General features: G+C 38.9%; 2 protein-coding genes and 1 long non-coding RNA gene across 11 annotated transcripts in view; 2 read left to right on the top strand and 1 right to left on the bottom strand.

The window, feature by feature from the left end:
• Positions 1-25,692, top strand: part of LOC144033067 (C5a anaphylatoxin chemotactic receptor 1-like) — a 463,289-nt gene that overhangs the window by 59,599 nt on the left and 377,998 nt on the right. The window lies entirely within an intron of this gene.
• gramd1bb (GRAM domain containing 1Bb) overlaps positions 1-25,692 on the bottom strand; it is an 89,123-nt gene that overhangs the window by 23,781 nt on the left and 39,650 nt on the right. For 4 of the 9 annotated variants that reach the window (XM_077540762.1, XM_077540766.1, XM_077540763.1 and 1 more), the window contains exons 5-6: positions 6,838-7,048; positions 5,121-5,141 (exon numbers count right to left, since the gene is read on the bottom strand). In XM_077540762.1, the coding sequence (XP_077396888.1) occupies positions 5,121-5,141; positions 6,838-7,048 (232 nt within the window). Of the gene's footprint in view, positions 1-2,490; positions 2,515-5,120; positions 5,142-6,837; positions 7,049-25,692 lie in introns of all 9 variants that reach the window. The other 5 variants (XM_077540764.1, XM_077540769.1, XM_077540767.1 and 2 more) reach the window with 2 other exon arrangements.
• LOC144033049 (uncharacterized) lies at positions 145-25,087 on the top strand. Its single transcript, XR_013287859.1, has 3 exons — positions 145-302; positions 2,356-2,405; positions 21,803-25,087. It is a non-coding gene; the product is annotated as an uncharacterized LOC144033049 (long non-coding RNA).

Here is a 25,692-nt window from a genome sequence, read left to right as displayed (position 1 = left end):
TATATATATATATAAAAGAAGTAAACAATCCTTCCAAAGAAAAATAAAGTTTTTCTTTATAGCAGCTTTGTAGTTTTATGTATTCGCAGGAAGGATGATTAGGTCCATCTGATCTTTTTTCTTTTCTTTTTTTTAAAAGTTACATAATGTGCTAACGTGCTAACTGCTTTGAAGGACACTGTTGCATTTCAGCATTTGACAAGCAGTCATTTACAGCCATGTCATTTGCCGTAACACAACGCTGCTCGCCGAGGCCTGGCTGTGACAATCGCTGGGCTAATGTGGACTAATCTGATTTGAAGGTGACAGAGACACAAGAGAGGAATTACTTTGAGGGTGCCGGCTGGATAAAGGGTGTGTGTGTGTGTGTGTGTGCGTGTGCGTGCAACATGTTTGACGTGGCGAGAGTATGAGACGTTTGACAGCATGTAGTGTGGCTTAGAAAGTAAATGAGACCTCAATGACGTGTGGTAGTTTCCATTTCTTCTCAGGAAAAATGTGGAGATAAATTCCCTGCCTGCACATATTATGTTATGTGAAGGCACACTCAAAGAAATAGAATAATAGATAGAACAATATAACATCAATCGGTCTGACAAATCCATAGTATTTGATTTGAATTTGAAGAATACTTCATATATTTGTTTAATTTGTTCAGTGCTTTTTTGTTGTATTTACTCAACATTATTCAGTCGAATTTATTAATCATTATGTTGAATTATAAATATCACTAGTCTACGTTGAATTTATTAAACGTCATTGTGTTGAATTTACCTGACATTGTTAGATTTAATAAACTAATCATCATCACGTTGAATTTACGAAACACTATTATGTCAAATTTGTTTAACACTATTTGCTTGCATTTACTATAAAATGGTAAACAGACTGCATTTATGTAGCGCGTTATGTGCAACATATGGTGCCCAAAATGCTTTAAGAAGCCTCACAAATACACCAATGGGCGGCTTCTGACAGGTCTACTGGGAGCAAATTAGGTTTCAGTGTCTTGATCAAGGACACTTTGACATCAACACAAGGATTAAGATTCAAACGCACAAACTTTGCATAGGGAGACAACCACTCTACCACTGAAAATATCCTGGAAATAACTGAGATAATCTGAAATAGACAAATAGGGGAAACCCCCCCAGACGTGCCAAACGCGCTGAACAGTGGCCTAAAGTGCTTTATGTGTTTGTCTGCATCTGTGCCTGTCTTTGTCCATCTTGGGCAAATGGCAATATATATATAACAAAACTCAACAAAAAATCTCCGGAACTCTCCTGATCATGGTTTCGGTTCAGTAATGGCGGCCATTTTCTTCTTGCTGAGTTACTGAGCAGCGTGCATACATCAAGTGGACGAAAAATGCATTGGCACAAACGTCATTCTTAAATGGGTGTCCACTACATTTCATCAAACAATATTTAATAGTCCCAATACGTGTATTATTATTTAGATGTAATGCAACACTCTTTTTCTTACTAAAAATGAATCTTATTTACTATTTTCAACATAAATACTTTATACGATAAATACTACATCAATTTTCCATTTCCTTGAGTGCAGCGTCTTTAACGGCCATTAACGTCCAGTAGAATCTGATGTGACTCGTCCACAATGTTTGGCTTATAGGACATTAGGGTTGGCTATTGATTCTAATTTCCTTAATCAATTGGATTTCGATTCACAAGAGTTTGATTCAATTTCATTTTTTTCCCGATTTGATTCACTTCAATTCAATCTGATATTGATTAATTATGGAACATACATTTTTCTTAAATATCAACGACATTAAAATTCCATAAATATTAAATTCCAAATAAAAATTTGCGCGGTTATTAACTGGTTAAATTATTTATTTTATTAATGGAAGTAACACGTGTTATAAGCATTTAAGTGTGACACAAACATTGAGTCAACAAACATTGAGTCATCACTCATCAAGTATGAGTATAAATTAAAGATTCTGAATTGTCTTAAAGTAAAACAAGTCAAGTCTTTCATAAATATAAGAAAATACTTTTAATTGATATTAATAGTAAATTTCAAGAAACCAGTAGGATACACAAAAATTCGGCCTTTAAAATTCTGTTTTCTTATGAATTTAAAAGGTTTATTTAAATAATTGATTTATGGTTTTATGAATCAATATCAGGCTCAAAAAGGAAAATCGATTCAATATCGATTATTCAATTTTTAAAACCCAGCCCTAATATATATGACCAAAAAATTGGATCAAAGTGACACAAAAGCTTGACTTTGAAGTTTTTACTATTCGTTATTGACATTTATCTGATGCTCAATGACAAAATGAAAACGCATGAAAACGCATTACACGTCTTTCCACAGGGAGGGAGAACACGGACATGACTGCAGCTATCACAGAGGATCCTACAGTGGCAAGTATATTGAGGAAGTGGGGAGACTAGGGTTCGAGTGGAGAGGAAGGCCAAAAGGTCAGAAGACAACAAGAAGAACGCTTACTTTAATCAGGTTTAGTCTGTCATACTGGAAAAAAATTCAAGAGAAAACAACCAGTGAGTCAAATGAGCACAGACCAGACAAGTGTTAAAAGAAAACTAAGGGTCTAATGCGGTCGTGACGCAGGCCTGAAGTTGATGATGTCACCGCTGGGACTCGCTCGCATGTGACAGACAGGCCGGCGTGATTGTTGGTGTTTGCGCAGGGAGGCAGGGTGCCCCCGTTTGCTGAACATGCTCTTTTATTTGGATTGCATTAGGGTTAGGGTGATCAAGCTCACGTTGCCGGGACGACCTCACGCCATGGCTGGGGTCATGTGACCACTGCTGACTGGCTTACACGAGTGGGGGATTGCAGTTGGGCGGAGGGGGGTGGTTGTTGTGGACGGCTTAGTTTGAGGCAGAAGTGAGGAGTGATGTAATCATTTGGCATGTGCTTTGTGTCGTGTGTGTATGTGTGTTACAGTGTGTGCGTGGAGCAGATTGTGCATTGCAGCAAATAGAGCATCACGAGGCAGCCTTAAAAAAAACCCTCTTGTTTATGTTTTCAGTGTTTTTGACTGTCTGGATCATTGCATGTTACGTTACATGAAACATTTTAAACTCTGCCAAGCAACAACTTGCATTAATGAAAAAATCATAGTTCAGCATTTCCCAAACTTTCTAAATCACACTTTATAGAGAGCAAGTTCATATTTAATCTTGGAATTTTGTGAGGAAATAAATCCAGTGTCGAACTTTTAATGTAATGTCACACACTCCTGGAGGGTGCTCATTGTGCCACCGTATGTGCCCGATGACAGCAAAACCGTCTTACGTGCATAAGTATTGGGTCGACATGTGAGGATAAAAGTACACATGTTGCACCAGTACTCAAACATTTGTAAGGTCTGCACAATTTAGTGAGCACAAGAGCTGTATTACAAATGATGTATTTATCAAGATAGTAATGCTCAGTTTTACTTGTCACCAAGGCTAGTATTTAATTTCATTTTTTTTTGTGAATTTTGTGAAGCAATTTAAGAAGCAACTTTCAAACTTTGTGGCGCTTATTTATTTATTTATTTATTTATCTATTTATTTATTTATCTATTTATTTATTTATTTATGTATTTATTTATTTATTCATTTATTTATTTATTTTTGCAGTTTAATACCTGGGAGTGAAGCAAGGGGTTTATTAAACAAAAACAATAATGAAGAATTGGTTAACTTTTTTTAAATACTGTAGAGTCAACAGTTTTAATTTTTTAAATTCACATTGTGCATAATCAGCAAATTTTATCTACGTGTCTAGAAGCAAAGCAAAATTGATTTTAAAAAAAGCTCTGCTGAAATGTAATTTTATGAAGTAAAATTTATTAAAATGCATGAAAAATTATTCATTTATTTGCTCTATATAGAGCTACAAAAAATATTAAAGCTTTTAACTTTTTTTTTGCGAAATAGATTAAAAAAAAAAAAAAAAAAGATCTGCTGAAATCTCCATCCATCCATTTTCTTGACCGCTTATTCCTCACAAGGTTCGCGGGGGGTGCTGGAGCCTATCTCAGCTGGCTTTGGGCAGTAGGCGGGATACACTCTGGACTGGTTGCCAGCCAATCACAGCTGCTGAAATGTTATTTTATTAAATAAAATGTATTAAAATGTATTTAAAATTGTTTATTTGCTTTATGTAGAGCTACAAAAAAAAATCTAAATTTTAAAACGTTAACTTTTATCTGCTAAACAAATTTGAAATGAAACAACACTGAATCACTCCAAGACACAACAAAATATTAATTAAAATATGAAAACAAACTACAACAACAGATTACTTTTGTGAACAATGCACAGTCTCTATCCAGCATCAAGCAGCAACAGTGGAATTAGACACACTGGCATCTCCATTAATAGCATAGAATATGTTTTCTTGCATACTCTACATTCTTGCATTGTTTCGTCAATGCATTTTAAATGTGTCCAGATATATTCTGCTGTCCCTCATTTTCTTAACCATTCCTTCCGAGCGCGTTCATGTTGTCTCTCCTTGCTCTGTTTCTTTCTGTTACCTCTCCCTCATCGGCAGCCACTTTGGCTCCGTGCATGTGCAGCCAGAGACTAATTGACAAACACGTGTGGGCTCTTTGACGTTAACGACAACAATGGCTCCCAATGTAGCTGGCTATCGCCGTCCACTTCAAAAAGTCGTCTCCGTTTCGTCCGCGAAGCGACAGACACATTACCACTTTTAACGGTTGTCTCGGCATTTGATTCCCAATGTGCTACACAACTGTAAATTATAACCACAATAATAATACATATTGAATAACTCTTTGGAAAGTATTATTTCTTATTTCTCTGATCTCAGTATATCGTACAGCTATAGTACTGAGGCCAGTGAGTGTAAAAGCATCATCATCAATCAATTAACAAGTGCTACATTGCAAATCACTGCAGAGGAAACACGAGGGAAGGTAGAGAAGGTGAGCGAGGTGTTCATGTTTACAGGATGGAGAAGCAGGCTGGGATGAGGGTGTGAGGGTGGCATGTTTCCACAGAGCAGCTCACAAGACATGAGGAGGGACGCAAAGGGGCAGAGGAGCAGGAGGAGGAGCACAGAAACATTTGAAGAACAGAAAGAGTAATGCTTACTTTGGAAAGTCGCTTGTGAGACTAGCATGCAAACAGGAGAAGAAACAAAGAAAAACAAAATCAGATAAAAAAAGATGAACACGAAGAAATTAACACCAAGAAAAAAAAAAAAAACAGTTGAAGATAACAGAACTGTCGTCATCAGATGGCACAGGTTATCATGTGACATGTGAGTGGCCAGTAATGCGAAGGGAGGGAGTGCACACTGTGAGTGGATGAATGAACAAAGAGGATGACAGTAAAGACTAGACAGACAATGAGCACATGAAAGTGACATAGCTTCGTTAGCATTCATTCAGAAAATACATTAACCTTTTGAAACTGCTAAATAGTCCATTATTAGGAATCTCTAGAATTGTCTCTCGAATGATTGATTTATATCCATTTTAAAACACGAATACTGATAATATTTGGGTTTTGAAAGGCCATACACCCGCACAAAAACCACAGGGATGCTACAGGGTAACTAGAATTCTTATTCATATAAACGTATTTTGAATACCTCGATTGAATAGTGCACATACATGTATATAAGTCCGTGCATCTAGCGTACAACCAACAGAATCAGTGTAAAAGCTGCTCACTTGGCACAATGGAACTTCAGTGTAAAACCTCACTCAATACAGGGAAGATGATTCACCAAAACGTCAATATAAATCATTTTTGGACCACCAACCAACAATTACCGGTATTAAAGAGTACATTATAGCCATGTGTACCCTGGCAGAGTTCCACAAACCTTCTGTTGATTTGGAATTTCCAGAACGACGACCAGACAACCATTGATCTTGGTTTGTTACGCACATGCTAATTAGAATTGAGGACAAATAGGTCAAACTTTGCTTTCTCAGACAAAATAATTTTGTTTTTCGAACGTCTTCTAGGTGTTTCTTTTTTTCCTATCAGGGCAATGTGTCATGAAGCACAGATCAGTAGACCAGCAGTTATGGTTATTCCTCGAGAATAATTTCCCATGTTCACTCAGTATCTCGATAAATCTACCCATACTGACCGTCAGATCTCTCACAAAGACTTTAAATCCTCTATTGCTAATGTCGGCCAGATGGGCATCTCATATCAAAATCTTTGATATTCAAACTCTTGGCATGTAATTCTTATAATTTCACTGCATTATTATCTGCATTTAATGCAGATTTTAGGTTTATTTATTTATTTATTATTATTATTATTATTATTATTATTATTATTATTATTATTATTATTATTATTATTATTATTATTATTATTTGACACAGGTGGAATCCAATTGAGGTTTACAACGTCTCAGGAATTATCAAGACAAAAAAAATAAAAAAAAATAAAAAATCCAATTCATTATTTCACATTTTTTAAAAGAATGAAATCCAAGTAGTCGGACCCTTTAATGTAGGCACCGAAAAAAAACGGTAAACTGTAGTTTCGAATGAGCATACATTTTGTAAGTAGTTGTTTTGTTGAAACTCGGGGCGCTGAAAGACGACCCACCAGGCTTCTCCTTTGGATCCCTTTTTGGGATCAATAAAGTAATCTGAATCGGAATTTTTATGCTATATATACATTTACAGTGTACGGCAAATTGCATGTAACTGTCAACACAGCAGCTGTAGGGCTCTAAAATGTGTTCTGTTTAGGAAACCAGTTTGGTGTCTAGGGCTATAAAAAAACAAAAAAAAACAAAAAACAAGCAAAAAAAAAAAAAAAGAACAGCATCACTCACTTTTGAGTTCTTTCCCCCGCTGCGTGCCGACTGTAGTGAGTAGGTCCTCTGGACAACCTGCTCGGGCGTGGAGGGGGACTTGTCCGAGGAGTGGTCCGAGCCCTTCTCCACCATGTTGTCACCTTCCTGGCTCTGTGGTGTGGGAGAGCGCGAGCGTTTGCGCAGGACTGGTGAGCAAGCAGGAGTGCTCTTGTTTGAGTTACTGGCAGTGCTGAAAGGACAAAAGATGCCAAGGAATTACAATGACAACCACAATGTATGTGCATCAATGAGATACAGTCTGAAAAAAAAATATATATACATACATCAAGTTGAAAACAAAAAAAAATCAAGGTCCAATTATAATTATTCTTAATTTTTAATGAATTTATTAACAAAAATATAATCACTTCATCAACATTGACGACTGCAATACAAATTTTGGTCAACTAGCTTTACAAACCCGTACAAAATCCGCATGTTCTGTACACCAACATTCTCTGTCGGCAACAGATGTGGTGGACAGACAATTACGTATCCATTGCATTCATCACCCTCGAGGGACAATTATTGAGTTGTCAACATCAGTGGGGTTTCCTTCCCTTGAAGAGCTCCGCTCACTTACATCACTCAAGGCTTAACAGGCTTGGAGCACCACGTGCAACCTGGTTAATCAAGGCTAAGCTAATACTGGAAACTAGCACCACTGACAACAACAACAACACAGCAGGGAGCAAAACTGATTTAGTATACCATAACACGTCAGAGTTGAGGATCAGTACTGCCAAAAGGGGTATAAGAGGAAGTGCATCAAAGCAAATCGTTTGCTAAATCATATCACACTCATGTATCACGATAAGTATCGAATTGTGTTTTATTGACAAGACGCATATTGCCACACTTCAAAAAGCAACAAATGAACTAACTCTCCGCGACCCTTGTGAGGAATAAGCGGTCAAGAAAATGGATGGATGGATGGATGAACTAACTCTGTTAAGTGATTGAGTAAATTTTGTACATCATTTAATTGAAATGCATTTGTAAATATTAGTCCACCCTTAACTGAAATACGAGGATTTAAAAAGATGAAACCACTGTTTTGCAGTCGTGCACCTTTTAGAGCAGGGTGTCAAACATAAGGCCCGCGGGCCGGATCAGGCCCGCAAAGGGGATTAATCTGACCCGTAAGATGATTTTGTATCGTAAAAATAAATAAATAAAAAATTGTAATGTCAGACTAATTAATCAGCCGGCCACAATCAAAACATATTAATTTGTAATTTCACAAGCAGTCCTCAGATGAACAATGCAACTTGTACGGGCAATCGTCCTGGATGTCATTTTACACACAACTTAAAATTACATTTTTCTTTTATTATTATTATTATTATTATTATTATTATTATTATTATTATTATAATTTTTTTTTTATTTTTTTTATTTTTTTTTATCATAGACCGACAAACGTGCTAAATACGAAAAAAATCCAATTACTAGTAAGGACTAGCGTCCTTTTAACGTCATTAACTGCCGCCACGCAATGCATTCTGGGAACAATATAAATGCAAAACAGGTGGATTTAACACGTCCGGAACATATACCGGCAGTGTTGCCGCATTCGATTTGCATTTGCGTTATTTTTCGGAACAATATGATTACAGTTGAGCTCCGTAATTTAGGGCTGTTCCACGAAAATCTGCATACAAGTGACGGCAATTGTTTTTAAGTTATATAGCGTTATTTTACCGATGCGGCCCACTTGGTAATATATTTTCCTCCATGCGGCCCTTGAGCTAACATGAGTTTGACACCCCTGTTTTAGAGGCAACACAAGGTGGGTGTCATGTCCCTACTCTGTACTGCTGCACACCATCCATCCATCCATCCATCCATCCATCCATTTTCTTAACCGCTTCCTTCTTTAAAAAACAAATGAAAGTGGAAGGAAAGAAGTGAAACTTGTGATATCTGCCCTTGATCAAATAATAATAATAATAATCCATACATCCATTGTCTTGACCGCTTATTCCTCACAAGGGTTGCGGTGTGGTGCTGCAGCCTATCTCAGCTGGCTTTGGGCAGTAGGCGGGGGACACCCTGGACAATCGCAGGGCACACAGAGACGAACAACCATCCACACTCACAAGCCCCACCTGGGGACAATTCGGAGCGCCCAATCAACCTGCCATGCATGTCTTTGGAATATGGGAGGAGACCGGAGTACCCGGAGAAGACCCGCGCAGGCACGGGGAGAACATGCAAACTCCACCCAAGAAGGCCGGAGCAGGAAGACGTGCTCACCCACCGTGCCGCTCTAAAAATAATAATAATAATAATAATAATAATAATAAATAAAAAACACAAAATGAATGCCAAATTGCAGTATAGCTGCCCTCAAGGGGCCGGTTTTAACAGTGAAACCACAAATGTAAAATTGTTAAGCATGTAATGTGCCATTTTGGCTGGTTCACACTCAGTTTCATATTCACAAACTGCTTCAGTGACTAAAATGAGTCTGAGCCAATGCTGTTTGAATGTGCATTTATGGTGAAAAAAAAATAAAAAATAATAATAATTATATATATATATATATATATATATATATATATATATATATATATATATATATATATATATATATATAATAATAATAATATATATATATATATATATATATATATATATATATATATATATATATATATATATATATATATATATATATATATATATATATATATATATATATATATATATATATATATATATTTAAATGAATGGTGTATGGGTAGCCATGATGAGCTTTGACCTGTTGTCGTTTTCCACCTGTCTACTTGTCAGAAACTTCATTCATATTACATAAATTCCCGTTAGTTATTAGATGTATTTTATGGCAAGTATGATGAGGAGTTAAGGAAAAAATGCAGCAATCTTTCATGAGTGCATTGAATTTGACACCTCTGAACTACTGTAATTAATCACAGGTTGGGCTAGACCACATAAGCCGCTATTCCATTAGTTTTCCAGAGTGTCCTGGCCTCGCATCACCCGTGCCTCGCTTGGCCTGGCCTCCGTTGTCAAATGGGGCATGATCGGTTTGTGGGTTTAACCCAGAGACGGACGGACATCACATGTTTATTGTGCTTTACAACAATACTTAAACATATTGACAATTTCATATGTACCGGTTTCTGAAAGTAAAGCTTGTACTAAAAACATATTTAGCCAATTAAATGAGATTTGAATGAGAATGAGAGAGTCTCATCTTTCAATATATCCCATTTTTGTCTTTTTTGTAGACCACCCAAATGGACATATTGAAAGATGGCCCTACTACTACTATTACAACCATGACACAGAAAATCTGTGCAGGCATACAGTACTAAAAGCAATCAGAAATCAATTGTTGTATAGTCAGATGCTTATGCGCAGTTCTAATATTGGCATGGTTACTGGTATGATCAATACTCATCCTTGACAGTACTGTCCAGCTGCACTAATTCACTGGCCTCAAGACAGAGGTCTATATATAGTTCCAGTGATATGGAGAAATGCGGAAAAATGGCTTAACAATGAAAAAGCCATAATGCTTGGAGCAGTGCCCGCAACTACGCACTTTACACAAATCTCAACTTAGAGTGACGATCACTATGGCAACAGTGGTTTAAATATTCAGTGTGTGACTAAATATACTCTTCTGGTCTGCTGTCTGAGCAGGAAATACAAGCAGGAAAACAAAATAACAGGCAACTTAGTCTGTGTGAATGTAAAAACCAGTTTTGTTTTGTTTTTAACTATTAGATATTGTGGACAAGTAATTTATGCCCAAAAATATTTAGAAGTCTCACAGAGCAATGTGAAACATACATTAGTCTAGCGAGCATAAAACTACTGCCCATCCATTCTGGAAAAGAATGCATATCTATTTTCATTGCATTGGCAAAGATGCCTGTGAGGAATGACTGATTGCAAATGTATGTAAGTGGTTTAGCTATTTACTCTATAATATCTTTTACTAGTACCATATCAATATCACAACAATCACTGGAATTTTTATTATTAAACTTGCAAACCAAATCTACCAATTCTTTCTCACTAACTTTGGTTAAAAAAAATGGTGTTGGGATTTTATTTTATTTTTTTGATAAAAGAAAAGTAATGAAAAAAAAGATTCTGGTCATTTAGTTCTGATTTTTTTTTGGTGATTTTTCATTGATGTATATCAACTAAATTTTTGTCTCTGTCTCAACCACCAACATTCATGGTCTTGTCTTGGTTGAAACCTCCAATAGGCTTGTTCTTGTCTCGGTCTTAACCTCCAATAGTTTTGGTCTTGTCTCGGTCTCGACCTCTCAAAGTCTTGGTCTTGTCTTGGTCTCTATACTCTCTAGTCTCGATAATGTCTTGGTCTCAGTTGGTGTGGTCTTGACTCCAATACTAAGGTGTGCACTCAATGACGCTAACATGGCGGCCCACGTCCTTTCACAGCCACGACAGAATGAAGGGCCATTTGCCAGATGGCTTTCCAGAGGTCAGCAAAACCCTGAAAACAAGCTGCACCCCCCTTAGAAAGGCCCGGAACTCTGAGGGTATTGTGGAACGGAACGTTTGGACTGCTTGAGCCCGTCGGATTTAAGAGCTTTAGAGCTTATTTAGACGAAAGACTGTAACAAAGTGGTGCAAGTAGCATGCTTGTTTTCCTTTTGCTTTTTTTGACCTATTGGGTGTGTGACATGCATCCGGCGACTGACACACAAAAGTCCCTCTGCTGTCTGTCTGTGCAGTGCATGGCATGCTGATGAGTTGAGCCTCTGGTATATAACACCCAGAATGGAGGGGCAGTAGTTTTATGCTCGCTGTTGTGGAGACTTAGACTAATGTATGTTTCACATTGACCTGTGAGACTTCTAAGTTGCCTTTTATTTTGTTTTCCTGCTGTATTTTCTGCACAGACAGCAGACCAGAAGAGTCTATGCTGTTTTAAATACAATGAAACAAATCTCAAACCTAAGCAAATTTATTGTTTGACTTCTGATCACAGCAGTACTGGCCTGGTTTTGACGGGTCATGATCAAAAATCCATATTCCGCCGCATCCGAATCTGAGCAAAATGCCTTCGATTCTTAAAGGAGACCCTTAAAAAGTGGTCTTGAAACCAGTCTCGAGACCAAGACCGATCTCAAGAACTACAACACTTGCTCATGCACACGAGGACATACAAGCAGACATAAACATGATCATGCATGTTGTCATGAGCATTATGCCACCCAATGCAATTCAAAACAAACCCCACATTGAAATTCTACAAAATGCTACAAATTCAAGCATGCTTGAATCCACAGGCTGCACACATTATATAACTACATCTATCATACACCACCTATCCAATCAGAACAGTCTCCTACTGCAGCTCGTCATACCCCTGGTGAAAGACTCGGTCCCTCAACACGTCGCCGTAACAGCCCTCGAGGCAGCGACAGCCCTCGTTGGCCACGCTGACGCACTCAAACACCACCATGTCCTCGTAGACGAGCCCCAGCAGCGAGTTGTTCACCCAGCGAATCATCCCACCATGGATGGCGCGCTCCTCTCTAGCCCCTTTTGTCTTTCTGCGAGAATGGAAAGCAAACTAGCGCACAGGGAGGAAAGATGGACGAAGCAGGCAGGGAGATTTTCTTTAGCAGGCTTAGGGCCACTGATCTTCCCCGGCCAGCTCTGATCTCCTAATAACCAGCTTACATCGCCCTTAACGCCGGCTGCCAAAGCAGAGACACTGGGGGTCTGAGGGGCAGGCTGCCCTCCATCCTAAATAGCACATGTTGATTTAGCCTGTCAGGAATCTAATAGGCTGTGCGTGGAGGCAGGTGATTCCCAGCACTAACCTGGTCGTAGCCATGTAGAGAGCCGCTAGATTAGCCCTTTTCAAGCGGCTTCATTCATGCAGCGGCGATGAGGCACAAGAAGAGGAGGAGGAAGAGAGGAGGGGAGAAAACAGAGAGGAGGGAGGATGGGTGCCAGATCATGCCAAGAGGAATGGACGAAAAATACGAGCAGGAAGGAAACGAGGCGGCAACGTAAGATGGGAAAAAGGAGGTCGTCTGCTCTCGCTTTATCCTTTGCTCTCCTCTTCTTTGTCTAATTGAGGCTGATAGTCTCCGTCGAGCAAGCTGCCATGTTTCATCTTCATTCTCCCTCCTCTTCGCTCTTCTACCCGCTGGATCATCTGCTTGATTGCAGCATCCGCCAGTACCCAAGCAAGGCTCTTCTCTCGCGATTTCTGCTCTCCGTCAAACACGGCGGATGGCTGCATGGAAGGAGAATAACAAAGTCTCTCTCGCTCTCTCCCTGTCTCTCTCTCTTGTTGCATTCCACCTCTTCATGTGGCTGCTGCTCCAGCAAGACTGCTGCATGCTCAATTATTCATGTGTTTCATGAATGGAGGAGCTGACATCACCGGCATTCAGGTCACTTTACATTCTGAGCTCCCTTGAATTCTCACAAGAGGTCACTTTTTGCTTTGAGTTGACACACACGTAGGCCAAACTACTTTTTCTATTAACAATGGTGAATTTACAAGCAGTTAAGTGAAAGATGGACAGCAATCGATCAACCCATTAATAGGGAACTCATTGAAATACAGCCCGAAATCAAAATCAAAATAAAGAATACAAATACTGGAGAACAAAATAGATCATTTACATTTTGTCACTGTTTATTAATTAACATGATTTGCACAAAACATTATAGAAATCATGTGGAAAAGTTCATAAGGCCAAGAAAGAGCCCATGAAAAAAAAGTTTTGCCAAAAGATAAAAGATGTGGGTCATGTTTTTGTTTTGTCTCTGAACCATAAATGAAATGTAATGACAAAATTAGGATACAGTACATCGTGCACTTCCATGCACAACTACTGCACTTCACATTGACACTTCCATTTCTACCATACCAAATCACAGTATTGGCAAAATCTGGCTGCAATTAATTTTGCTATGAAATCTGATAGCACTTAGGCATAGAAATCTTTATCACATCATGAAGCAGACAGGTTAAATAGAGAGCGCTGTTGTATGCAACAGAGCTTTCCAGAGAAAAAGGCTGCAAAACATGTTAACATTGACTTGAAATAAAGAAAGAATGTGCTCACTTGGGGGAAGAAGGACATATTACGAGAAGTTGGAGAGAAAATATTCTTTTTAAAAATCATTATTGTAAACACTATAGAATATAATTGTGTGTTTTTTTTTTTTGTCAATTTCTCTACTATGATGCATTCTTTATTCATGAAAATGTTTGAATGCTTCCTAGTAGCATTCAAGTGTACTTTTCTCTATATTCTCATTATAACTACTGTGCATTAGGGTTGGGTGTTTAAACTTTGACACCGTTTTACTGTCTCATTATTCTGTGGTATATAGTAATGTCGTCACAATTTTAATATGATACGTCTTTATTTATTTATTTATTTATTTATCTATTTATCTATTTATCTATTTATTTTCAAGATGGTGTTGAAAGTGTCACCGCTGCTATTTTCAGACATCACAGGACACCATATTACCGTAATACCTCCCATCTCTATGTGTATGTATCAAGATGCTATTACACTTCCATATAATCTATTATACAGTACATGCTTATTGTAATATTTTTCCTTATGTAATGGGTGGGAGAAATTATGCAGTTTATGTTCATTCTGCGTAATTATCAAATATAATTTCTTAAACCTAAAATCAAATGATGATGCCACCACATTAAATAAAATATGATCCATCATGCATTGTTACAGTATGTTTCCATGTACAATCGATTTTATCACAAAATTGGGTATATTTAAAGATAACTAACCAAAATCCAACTAATTAACAATCCATTTCATCTTAAGATATGAGCCATAACAAAGCCCAAAGATCACCCAAAAGGTCATAAAATCATCATTTATGACACACTCCCACGGACAAACACGCACATTTCTAATAAGATGCAAGAGGCCATTTTCTGGAAAGATTTTACCACACCAAAATGGTGGTCTCGGTGGGAATGCTAAGTAGAGGAATGCAGCAGAAACAAAAAGGAGGAAGATGGTCCACTGAGCCGAACCGTTATGTGCCCACACGAGCCTGCAGAAGCACACAGCAACTGACCTACATGGGGCAACTGCTGGTGCACTTGGTGGGAGTGTGGGGGGGGGGGTTTGATGGCCAAAATGACCACACACTAATAAAGTTACACAATAGTAACTTAATTATTGATTGAGAATATATATATATATATATATATATATATATATATATATATATATATATATATATATATATATATATATATATATATATATATATATATATATATATATATATATATATTTATGAATGCATGTTATTAAAGTAATATTGCCACATGTTCACCAATGAAACCAATATGCATTGATTTAATGGTATAATGTACTATTATGATTAATAGTAGTAGTAGTATATTATAGAAGTAGTAGCAGTATAATGTATGTAGACATAGTAGTAATACAAATAAAAATACAAATTGAAAAAAAATGCAACACTTTGACTGAAATGCCTTTTTGCGTCTTTGCCGGTGTGATTGGTGTTATCAACTGAGGCTTATTTCTGTTAGAGTTAATGACACCCTCTTTATTTGTCAGTGTACGCTGCTGATTGCAGAAAATGATGCTTGCCACAATATGGTCAGACCCATACGGCATTTGCTGTTGCCAGACCAACTTTGGCAGAGATCTGTGCTCTCTACGAATCTATTGCAGTTTTGGATTTTGTCATTTCAGGCCTGATGCTAATTCAAAGCTAATATTGTGACTAAGTTGTTGTACAACAGACTATGAGTCACTTTGCATTAATAATATACAGTTATAAAGAGTAGAGAAATCTATCACCTTCATGAGATTAAAGGGAGTGTGTGCTTTTTCAAGACTTGTCTTGGCAAAACGAATGGGCCGACGCCTGGCTAACTGGGAAAAGTCTGACTGTGACTTGGCCGTGCAGTTACCATGGCAGCCGGTCAAGCCATTCATGTTTTCCATCACTTGAACTATTCCCAACTAGAGGGGACTGCGAGTGTGTGTGTGGTGAGAGGATGATTCTGCATTTACTTTCACACTTGATTAGCTGGCTATAATGAGTTTAAGCACACTTTGCTTTGTGGTCCAGTCAGTGTGTGGATTCATGCCATCAAAAAAGTTTTTATAGCCAAGTGTTTCAACTAATCATTAAATTTATAAGTCATTATCGTTAATGCGGATGACAGGTTGGCAGAATTTGCTTACCTGTCGAGAGCCTGGTTTTACACTCAACAAACTGATTTGAATACAGGATCGAAACTCTGCAGAGGTTATCTCGGGACTTGAAGATGTCAGAGGGGACATGAGGGGACAGGAAGTTGGCAAATGGATTAAAAGCCCAGAGGGACTCAGCTGCTGCCATCTGCAGAAGATCTGCAGATTGAAACTGACGACCAAGTGACACTGCACCACGGCATGATTTAAAATAAAAATAGTTTTATAGTCCATTACGATTATTAATTGTGTATGTGATTATGAGCATATCTTTTTAAAATTTATTTACAGGGGCGAGTCTAAGATCAGAAATTTAGTGTTGTTGACAGTTTTGGCACTGGACATGGGGCTGGTGGGGCGGCTGTTGGGGGCTTCACATTTTACAACTCAAGAAACATGCATGCAAACACGCTCGCACACATGGGCTCACATTCAGTTAGCTATAGTAGCAACTTGGCTTTAATAATATAATATTAGCAATTTAAAAAGGAGACCTATAGTATACTGTATTGTCTTACTACATGTAGCTAATGGTTACTAGCTATGAAAAAAAAAAAGACTGCTAACGTCTACTTAACAACATAAACAGTGACCTATGGTTAAATGCAGCAAAAAACTAACCCTGATAAAGATAATAATGTGATAATATTGGTTTAAATTAAGAAAGAAGTTTGCCATATGTCCTTATTTAAGCAAGGTACGATTACTCACTTAAACTACTCCATGTGAGTGGAAGACTTGGCTCGCCTCAGTGAGAAGAGGTGGAGAGATCAGGTGGCTCAAACCATTTTTGAAGCAAAAGGTGTGGGTATTGTCCTTTCGTTGATAAAATATTATTTCTACAAAGTACTGTATGGTTTTAAAACACATACAGTAATTAAAATGGTACAAGCTCTCAAATTTTGGGGGTACTTGGATTTACTTTAGGGGGTGCTTCTGTAAACACAAAAATGGGCTACACACGTCTACGCTTGTTAGTTAGTTAGTTAGTTAGTTAGTTAGTTAGTTAGTTAGTTAGTTAGTTAGTTAGTTAGTTGGTTATATTTAAGTGAAAAAGAGCACTGTGCAGTTAGAGTAAGATGACTTTTTCTTCTCTTATTTGAATCTGAACCCTTTCAGAATTAGAATTCTTGCTTCACAAATTAAGATAGTGAACTTCACATCAATCTAATCTGGAAACTAACCAAGGCAAATGTGCAGGACAAGGAACTGACCAAAATGGAGCATCAAAGTATGGAACATATGTCATCTTCATATACTTAATCCGAATACCATACCAATGATGGATGTGCATACAGAGTGCTTGTGCTTCCTCTCTGCTAATTTAGAAACTACCTCTTCCATCATGAGGCGCTGACCCAACACCCCTCTGTCTTTCCCAGAGACTGCATTCATAAATCCAACATTGATAATGTGGCTGTCATCCATCATGTCCCCTCGGACGTCAACAGTAGGGGAAAAAAAAAAGTCCAATATTTGGGACTGAGAAAGTACTGTGATGGTGATGACAAATAGCATGGGGCTATAATGCAGTGGTAGAGATCCAGAAATAAAGAAATTAAGAGAGAGAGAGAGAGAGAGAGAGAGAGAGAGAGAGAGAGAGAGAGAGAGAGAGAGAGAGAGAGAGAGAGAGAGAGAGAGAGAGAGAGAGAGAGAGAGAGAGAGAAAGAGAGAGAAGAGACGAGAGAGAGAGAGAGAGAGAGAGAGAGAGAGAGAGAGAGAGAGAACAAGAGAAATTGAGTCAAGAAAAGCTCAGCGGCTGTCAGAACGAAAATATATATTCGGTCGTCCTCCTTTGCTGCGGAGACCCTGAAGGGAAGCTGGAAGTCCATTGCGGCCCAGTCCGATGATGCAGTGATTTATCTTTAAAGCGGCACTCCGTTACAAGTATCCCATTTGTAACAACCGAGTAAGCGGTCTGGTTGTGCTTTTGTTGTTGTTGTTGTTGTTGTTGTGAGCATCTTGCAACTGTGTATCTCATACAAAGAACTTAATCAGTACTTGAGAAGCCAACCTGCAGCCTATATACTGTATGAGGATCTTTTCTTTCTTGCCAATATTTTGAATCCTGGCAAGCCTTAGCGGTGTAGGAGACACAATTAGAAATGAGTCGAAAATAGATCAGAGAGGACGTTTGGAGAAAACACGCCTGAGGATGTTTCTGGCTTCCTTGTGAGGATTTGAAGCCGCAGTGTACGTCAGGGGAAGTTTCCAAAGGTTTTTGATGTTTTTCTTGACGACAGCACTCACAAGTGAACACATAATGTATATGGAGGGTAGGCCTGAACGAAATGCAGCTTCTGAAGAAGAAACGTCAATATTTTTCAAATTGACTTCATGAACAAACGTGACATGCAGGGCACTATTTTTGTGGCCAGTGCCAGTCTGTGCGCAATGGTGGACTTTTGTTACTTCTGGTATTTTGCTAGATTAGCGTTGGTAGAAGTGGGCGATTGCACCATTTCAGGATGGATTGCAGCGGACTCCCAGCCAATCAAAGCAGTGGCCCCCTTCTTCTATCTTTAAAATCACGGCGGTTGAAGCACACGCCGTGCTTGATATTGCAGTGCTATTAATATAATTTTAAGGTGATATTGATAAAAAAAAAAAAAAAAAAAATCATTCAATGCATTGATTTCTACAATGATTTAGAACAATTGCCCAAATGCAGTTGTCATATTTCTTAATGAAATGGATGATGTCACCCACACACGTGTGTGGAGTGTAGAATCTGTCTGCCTGTGCCTTGATCAAATCCACCAAAATCACATTACACCACCTGCGCCATCACTTAGACCTGCTTTTAGCTAGTCTACTTTTATTCACCAAATTGGCAGGTGCGCCGGGGGAGCGGAAGTTCCCACTGTAACTATATTATAATCTGTCTGAACCAAAATAACACATTGAAGCGGCAAAACACCATCACACGTGTTATTAGTGGTAACAAAGCATAATGGAAAAGCTTCCTACGGTTACCACTGCTGTCTCCAAGTTAGCGTCAGTCATAAGGTTGCCAACTTTCTCATCCCGAAATAAGGGACAGGTGCACGGCACGGTGTCATGGTGGTGTGAGCATGATGTGTGAAATCAGTGTATCTTCTGATTAGATTCGAAATGCACAAAGTTTGTACATCCCCTTTAATCCTTACTGCAGGCCATCATTATGTAACCTCATACTAAACCTCAAAGAAACCACAATTTGTCTCTTTCCTTAAAAAAAAACAAAAACAGGTGCAAAAAAAAATAAAATGCAAAAGAGGAGTGTGACTCACCAAATTTACTTTTTCCATGGATACTTGTAACAGCACAGTCTTTTCTTTTTTACAGGTTTATCCATTCTCTCTTCCTAACCGACCGGATAACACTGCACATTATTATTATTATTATTATTATTATTATTATTATTATTATTATGTTTATTATTATTATTATTATTAGCATTATTATCATCATCATCATCATTATTATTATTATTATTATTATTATTATTATTATTATTATTATTATTATTATTATTATTATTATTATTATTATTAAGCCACTTGTGCAGTATAAACCGCTACACCAAATGCACGTGACAATGCCTGATGCCTGTGATTGGCTGACAGGTGCTGTGCTTCGTGACATTGCCGTTTTAGCTGATCTCGGACCTGTAGAGTGCGGTATGCTGTGTTAAGCGCTGATTGCGAAACTTGCCAGCAAGCTAAATTCTCGCAGTATTTGTTCATAAATAGTATGAGAATACATCTTCTATTGCTACCGCTGATACATTCGCAGCCGACGTATTAAGCTCGGCGTTTCGAGTGTAGGCGACATGAAGCTGTGACGAAACCAGGAAGTGCCCCTCTCTCTCTCTAGTTGCCTCTCTTACCTTGCAAGATCGCCACATAACGTCACACCCAGCGACTCATTTTATTGGCTGCGAGCAAATTCATTGTCACTTGTCAACCTATGGGAGCAGCCGTGGTCCAAAAATGGCGAAGATGTCGTGTGCTGCATTTCGTGTAAGAATTGAGAATAATTTTACGGGACTTTTGAGGTACGGGACATAACAATTTAGCCCAAAATACGGGGCTAAACGGGACAGTTGGCAACCCTAGTCAGTCAGCAAAATAGTGCACCAGAAGAATAGGTTTCAAATTATAAGCACTCACAGGAAGTACAGTGTTATATACCTTAATCTCACTGGTTTAACTGCATTTGGTAAATGTGCTTTGCTTTGTTAAGTGTAAGCTAATGTGATAGTTGAACGTGCTTTGTAGCCTACTCTAACTCAGGCATACCCATGGCAAGATTTTGGTTGAATTATGACTTTTTTGACCTAAAGAGGATGACTTTACAGTTCAGTTTATATGGCAACTGGCCACAACATGACTCCTTGCCCCCTCTCTAAGTCAGATGTAGTGCTCAAACAACACATATGTGTGTAAATAATACATAGTCCAGTTGTGAATGTAAAGCTGGGCCACACTACCATGTGGAAAGTATAAGCCCCAATTTTTGCTTTGGCATCCTGTGACTGCCTGGCCTTTGCTACAGCTTCTGCTATTTGGCTCTGTGTGCACAGCATTGAGTCTGTAGGGGTGTGTGCGTGTGTGTGTGTGTGTGTGTGTGGAGATTGAAGTCACAGCAAATGTCATATCCACTGCAAATATCAACGTGGGGGCATTTCCAAACCCACAGCAATCTTTCAGTCACAGACAAGCACCAACCGATGATTTGTCCACATCACACTGCAGCCTGGCTTTTAAACATCAGCAGATTAAAGGCACAAGAAGCAAAAATATAGAATACATTTAAATTGGGTCATTAAAATTCTTTGTGCACCTTCTAATCGAAGCAACATGATTAAAAGCAACATGCTGATAAAACATCGACTGACGGTATGACCTGGTGGTCTCATGCCAACATGGCTGACTGCACCTTCAAGAGCAGAGAGCATCATCATCAATTTGCTCTCACTGGAATGAAGGAAAACACTGTATTATGTTTCAAATGGACTATTTTGAAGCAACACCCACGCTGATGCCAAGTGGTTGTGGGGTTACTGCATTTTAGTTACATAACATGCATTAATAGTAAAAGCAACCAAATAAAGGCATTTTTTAAATTATTGTTCTTACTCTTGCAAATAAATCCTAAAGATTGCTTATATCAGGAACATTATTGTCATATGATCATGAAAATGACGGCCTCTTTTAGTTAGGCAGCAACTCCCCTTCTAACTGAACATTCCAATTAACATGCGCAAATCTGCCATTGACACAAACAAACATAAGGGATGTTTGCATAAGTGTCTGAGAGTGGGGATGGCACTAAATCCAGTTGGAGTTGGTCCAACTACAAACGTCCCCACACACTAGAGGTTATACAACTGCGTGGCGGCCAGACAGGTCACCCTCCATTTAAAAAAAGGCAAGCTAGGGAATGCGAACAGATGATGCTTCAACTGACTTCATGCCTATCAGGGTGATTAAGGAACAGCAGACTAAAGTCTAACATTGTTTGTGTAGAATGGATGCCTGAGCTGAGACACACAAATCATCAAGAACGCCGAGTTTGCTGACACCACACAATCAATCTCATTAAGCTCATCAAGTCCTGAGTGGGCACCAAAGAAGCAAGTGGGACGCACGTTGCCCAAACTGCTCTCCCTCTCACTATTCTTTTTTTCTCTCCCCCTGCAGTGCTCTGTAATTTGTCTAAAAATACCACGCAACGAAGAAGAGGAGGAGCGTAAACAGACAAGGGGAGGAGATGAGGAAAGAAAGGAGAGCGGCTGGAAACGAGGGATTGCACGCGGCGAGCGAAGGCGGAAAGTGAGCCACCTGGACGTGGATGCGTGCGTCCATGTGAGGGATGGCGGCGAGCATGTGCCTGCCCATAATTTTATTTTATTTTATTTTTTCAGCCACGTGAGCGCCGCTCCTCAGCTGCTCTGTGCTTATATTGAGCCCACCCGAGGGGAGCAGAGCGAGGTCACCGCTGTCACAGGCTGATAACAAGCACACATGTCCACACTAGAATGTGCATAGGCTCAAATACACATTTTTTAACCTTATAGCAGGGGTCTTCACCTTTTTGAAGTTGAGAGCTACTTCGTGGGTACTGAACAACAAATATAGGAAAATGGCTGTAAAAGCTAAACCAAAGGCATGGCAATTAAATTCCTTGTTGTATTTAGCACATTTTGGCATCCTGAAGCCAATTCCAACATGAATTTCATTGTACACGTTCTTTAAGATTTTCACAGAAACACAAAAAATGTACACTACACTTTGAAAATGTGTTTTATAGTGGTGGGAAAATGAAGCTTCATGAATTACTTGTGATATACTTTAAAGATTTAGTAGAAATGTAACCAATTTCCTTTTCATTAAGCATTATATTTAAACGAAGAGCACCATTAGGCCTGAGCAACATAACTCATTCATTCCCAGCCATTTTCACTGAAGCAAGGTCCTTCCCTCCCGGTTGTTTAACTGGATTTCGACTGATTTTGCAAGATCTACCGATATTGTGTTCTATTGCTATAAAAACATGGAACCTACCAAAAGAAAGATTAGAGTCTCTTTCATCAGGAAAGAATGTACGTTTCTATCTGTTTCCGTTTTGCAGCAATAAGCATTAGAACATAGCTAAGTTTCATCATTTATTTGCAAATCTGTTTAAAACAGTGGACAAAAGAGCTTATTGTAACATGGCCCTGGTTGATCTCTGATACTCTGCTGCCACCAGCTGGCCGTTTCTGTAATAACTACAATTGCTTCAAGCATTCTCTTCAGTTCAGAGGCTGCATCAAAACCTTCTGTATGCTCTAGCATAAAAGAAAAACAAACAAATAAACAAACTTTGGGAGCATGGTAATATTTAAAATAGAACATATTTATACGTTTTTGGGAACAAATGAGTTAATCGAACAATACTATTTATTTTAAAAGAGACAAAAATTGGCAAAAAAAAATAAAAAATAAAATCAGCCATTAAAAGTAATAATACACATTAACACACATAAGACGAAGATAACAATGTTGAAGCATCCCTCCAGAAAAGAAATTAGCAGAAAAATTGGCCTTTTTTTTTTATTTTTATTTTTTTATTTTTTTTTTTATGTGTTGTAAAACTGGAAAATGTTTTGGTTGTTATTTATCTTTATTGTTGTGTTAAGGGAGCAAAAAAGTTAATTTATCCATTCTATATTGTTTTGAATTAATTGGCTGATTAATCGGGTATCAGAATTGTATTCTGCAGAATAGTGGAATCAGCATTTATTTTTTTTTTTTACATTGCTAGAAACTAATGTGAAGACAGTGACCATATTAATGATTTGCCACATTAACTGGGAAACTGACAAATATCAATATACAAGATTTTATTTCTCAAAATATCTGCCAGTGTTTACATTTTCAAATGATCACTACAATAACATTCTATCATGGTGCACGTGGGGGGGAGGACCCAAATGCAGGGAAGCTCAGGCGAGGAGGCAGAGGCGAAGTTGGTTGTTATATTTAAAAAAAAAAAAAAAAAAGGCTAACCAGATATTAACTTTCCAAAAACACAATTTCAAGTCCAAAATAAGAGCAAACAGACACCGGCAGAAAAAAAACTAGGCTCAACTAAAGACTGTAGGAACAAAAGGGAAACACTAACTGATATGAAGAGACACACCTGGGCAAGACACAAGTGGTAGGAGGCACTGATTGGTTGACACACGAGGAAGGGCAGGCAAACACAGGTGGACATGACAATGCTTGACAAGATAAGGGAGATACACAAGGGAAACAAAACAAAAACACACATCATTACTAACTAAAGAGACTTGAGGAGAAAATCAAACAAAAATTAAATTAAATCCAACCCAAACCATGACATGTTCCTGGGAAATCAAAAGTGTCTTTGGGTGCTACCTGGTGCTCTCGCACATTATGTTGGTGACCCCTGCCTTATGGCATGCATTCTATTTAATTGTCTTTATGCAGTCATCAGTCTTGCACAACGCTACATCATGGGTGTTAACCCTTTAAAACCACCAGCTGAGTCTAGACTCTGTCTGGGCTGTTCTTTGCAATTAGGACTGCTTTAAACGTGTACACATGTAAAAACACAACGAGTATCATGCTTTGCTTTTCATTTTCCACCTTACCAGGCGAGCTTGAAGCTTTTCATCAGTACAACGAGGTGTGTCTAATGTCCATAGCGTGTTGTGGGCACCGGGCTGCCCGTTGATGCCGCTGCATGCTGACTGACAGCCTCCACGATCCTCACCTCCCATGCACGCAAGGAAAGCAAAGCAAAGCGACAGTCAGCCGACAGGACAGCTGCTTTCGGGGCGAGCGGAATCCACAAGGATTTGCCTTGCTTCCTGTTACATCCTGTGCCGCAGTGCTGTGCGCTTGTGCCAAAAATTCACATTTTTTATTTTTTTACTTTTCCCTGAAGAGAAGCAGATGACCCAGCAGTAGCGACCGACGTTCCCGATGCAATCTACAGCATGAAGTGGAGGAGTGAGAAGTAGCACAGAAAAGCAAAGGCGGTTGATCCGTCTAATATCCAAGTGTGTGACTGAGCGCGTTCCCAGTTTGCTGGCTCAAACTCTCCCCCATCTCTCCCTCAGCCGCTGCCTCTGCGGATGAAAGCTGCACTTGCTGTGCTCACAGTGAGCAGGCGCAGGATAGCTCCCCTCCCCATCCCCTAACCCACCACCCCCACCCCCTTTTCCTGTTCTGTCTCTGTCCACTTCCCTAGATGGCTCCCTTTCTCTTCTCCGCAAGATAAGCCCGGCTGACCCGGAGTACAGGACGGGAGCGCTGATTGTAGCCGTTGGCCATCCCATCCTCCATGCCGTGTATGAGAAGGGTATTAAGAGGGGGACCTGCTGCAATTCTTCTCTTTTGTTTGGGGCTCCAGCCTTGCTCACTGTCAGTCAGTGTTAATCTCTTAATGTGATCCAAACCAGGATATACAGAACATTTTTGCCTCAACTAAAAATTGTGTTTGACTCTTGATTTCACTCTAACCAAATCAGTTAGCTATAGCATCATGTTTAGCAAGCTATATTTGTAAGGGATTAACCTTTACAGCACCGCTGCTGCACTGCCAAATGAAGCAGTGCTTGTTTAATCTGCAGGTCAGAGAAGTCAGAAAGAGAGAGAAAAAAAATCCAGACTTAAAGAGAAGTCATTTTGAAAAACAACAATGGCCGCAGTGGGTCATGGAGTGGCATGTTCTTGTGGTTTAATTCACCCTCGGCACTACAAGCAAGTTACTTCTCGATAGCTGTTAATGAAGCTAATGCATCAACACTAACTAACTGGCGCACCGTGGCACTAGCGTAGACTGAATCGTGACTTTCAGTGGCTAGATTTCTTTTTCTCATTATTCATCCATTTTCTTTACAGTTTGACTTTGACCTCTCAGACACTCTGCGTTGGTTGCTAGCAAATCACAAGGCTGAAGCAAAAAAGACAAAATGGTGTAAGGTGGTTAGGTGGCAACATCTAGTAGAGGGTACTGTTGGTTTAGTTCAGTCTCAACTTGTTTGTTGGCTGAAGAAGACGTCCCTAATCAGTTGATC

The sequence above is a fragment of the Festucalex cinctus genome, chromosome 13, assembly GCF_051991245.1.
Source record: "Festucalex cinctus isolate MCC-2025b chromosome 13, RoL_Fcin_1.0, whole genome shotgun sequence".
In the NCBI taxonomy this organism is placed as follows: Eukaryota; Metazoa; Chordata; class Actinopteri; order Syngnathiformes; family Syngnathidae; genus Festucalex; species Festucalex cinctus.
This window is presented reverse-complemented; position numbering and strand designations above follow the sequence as displayed.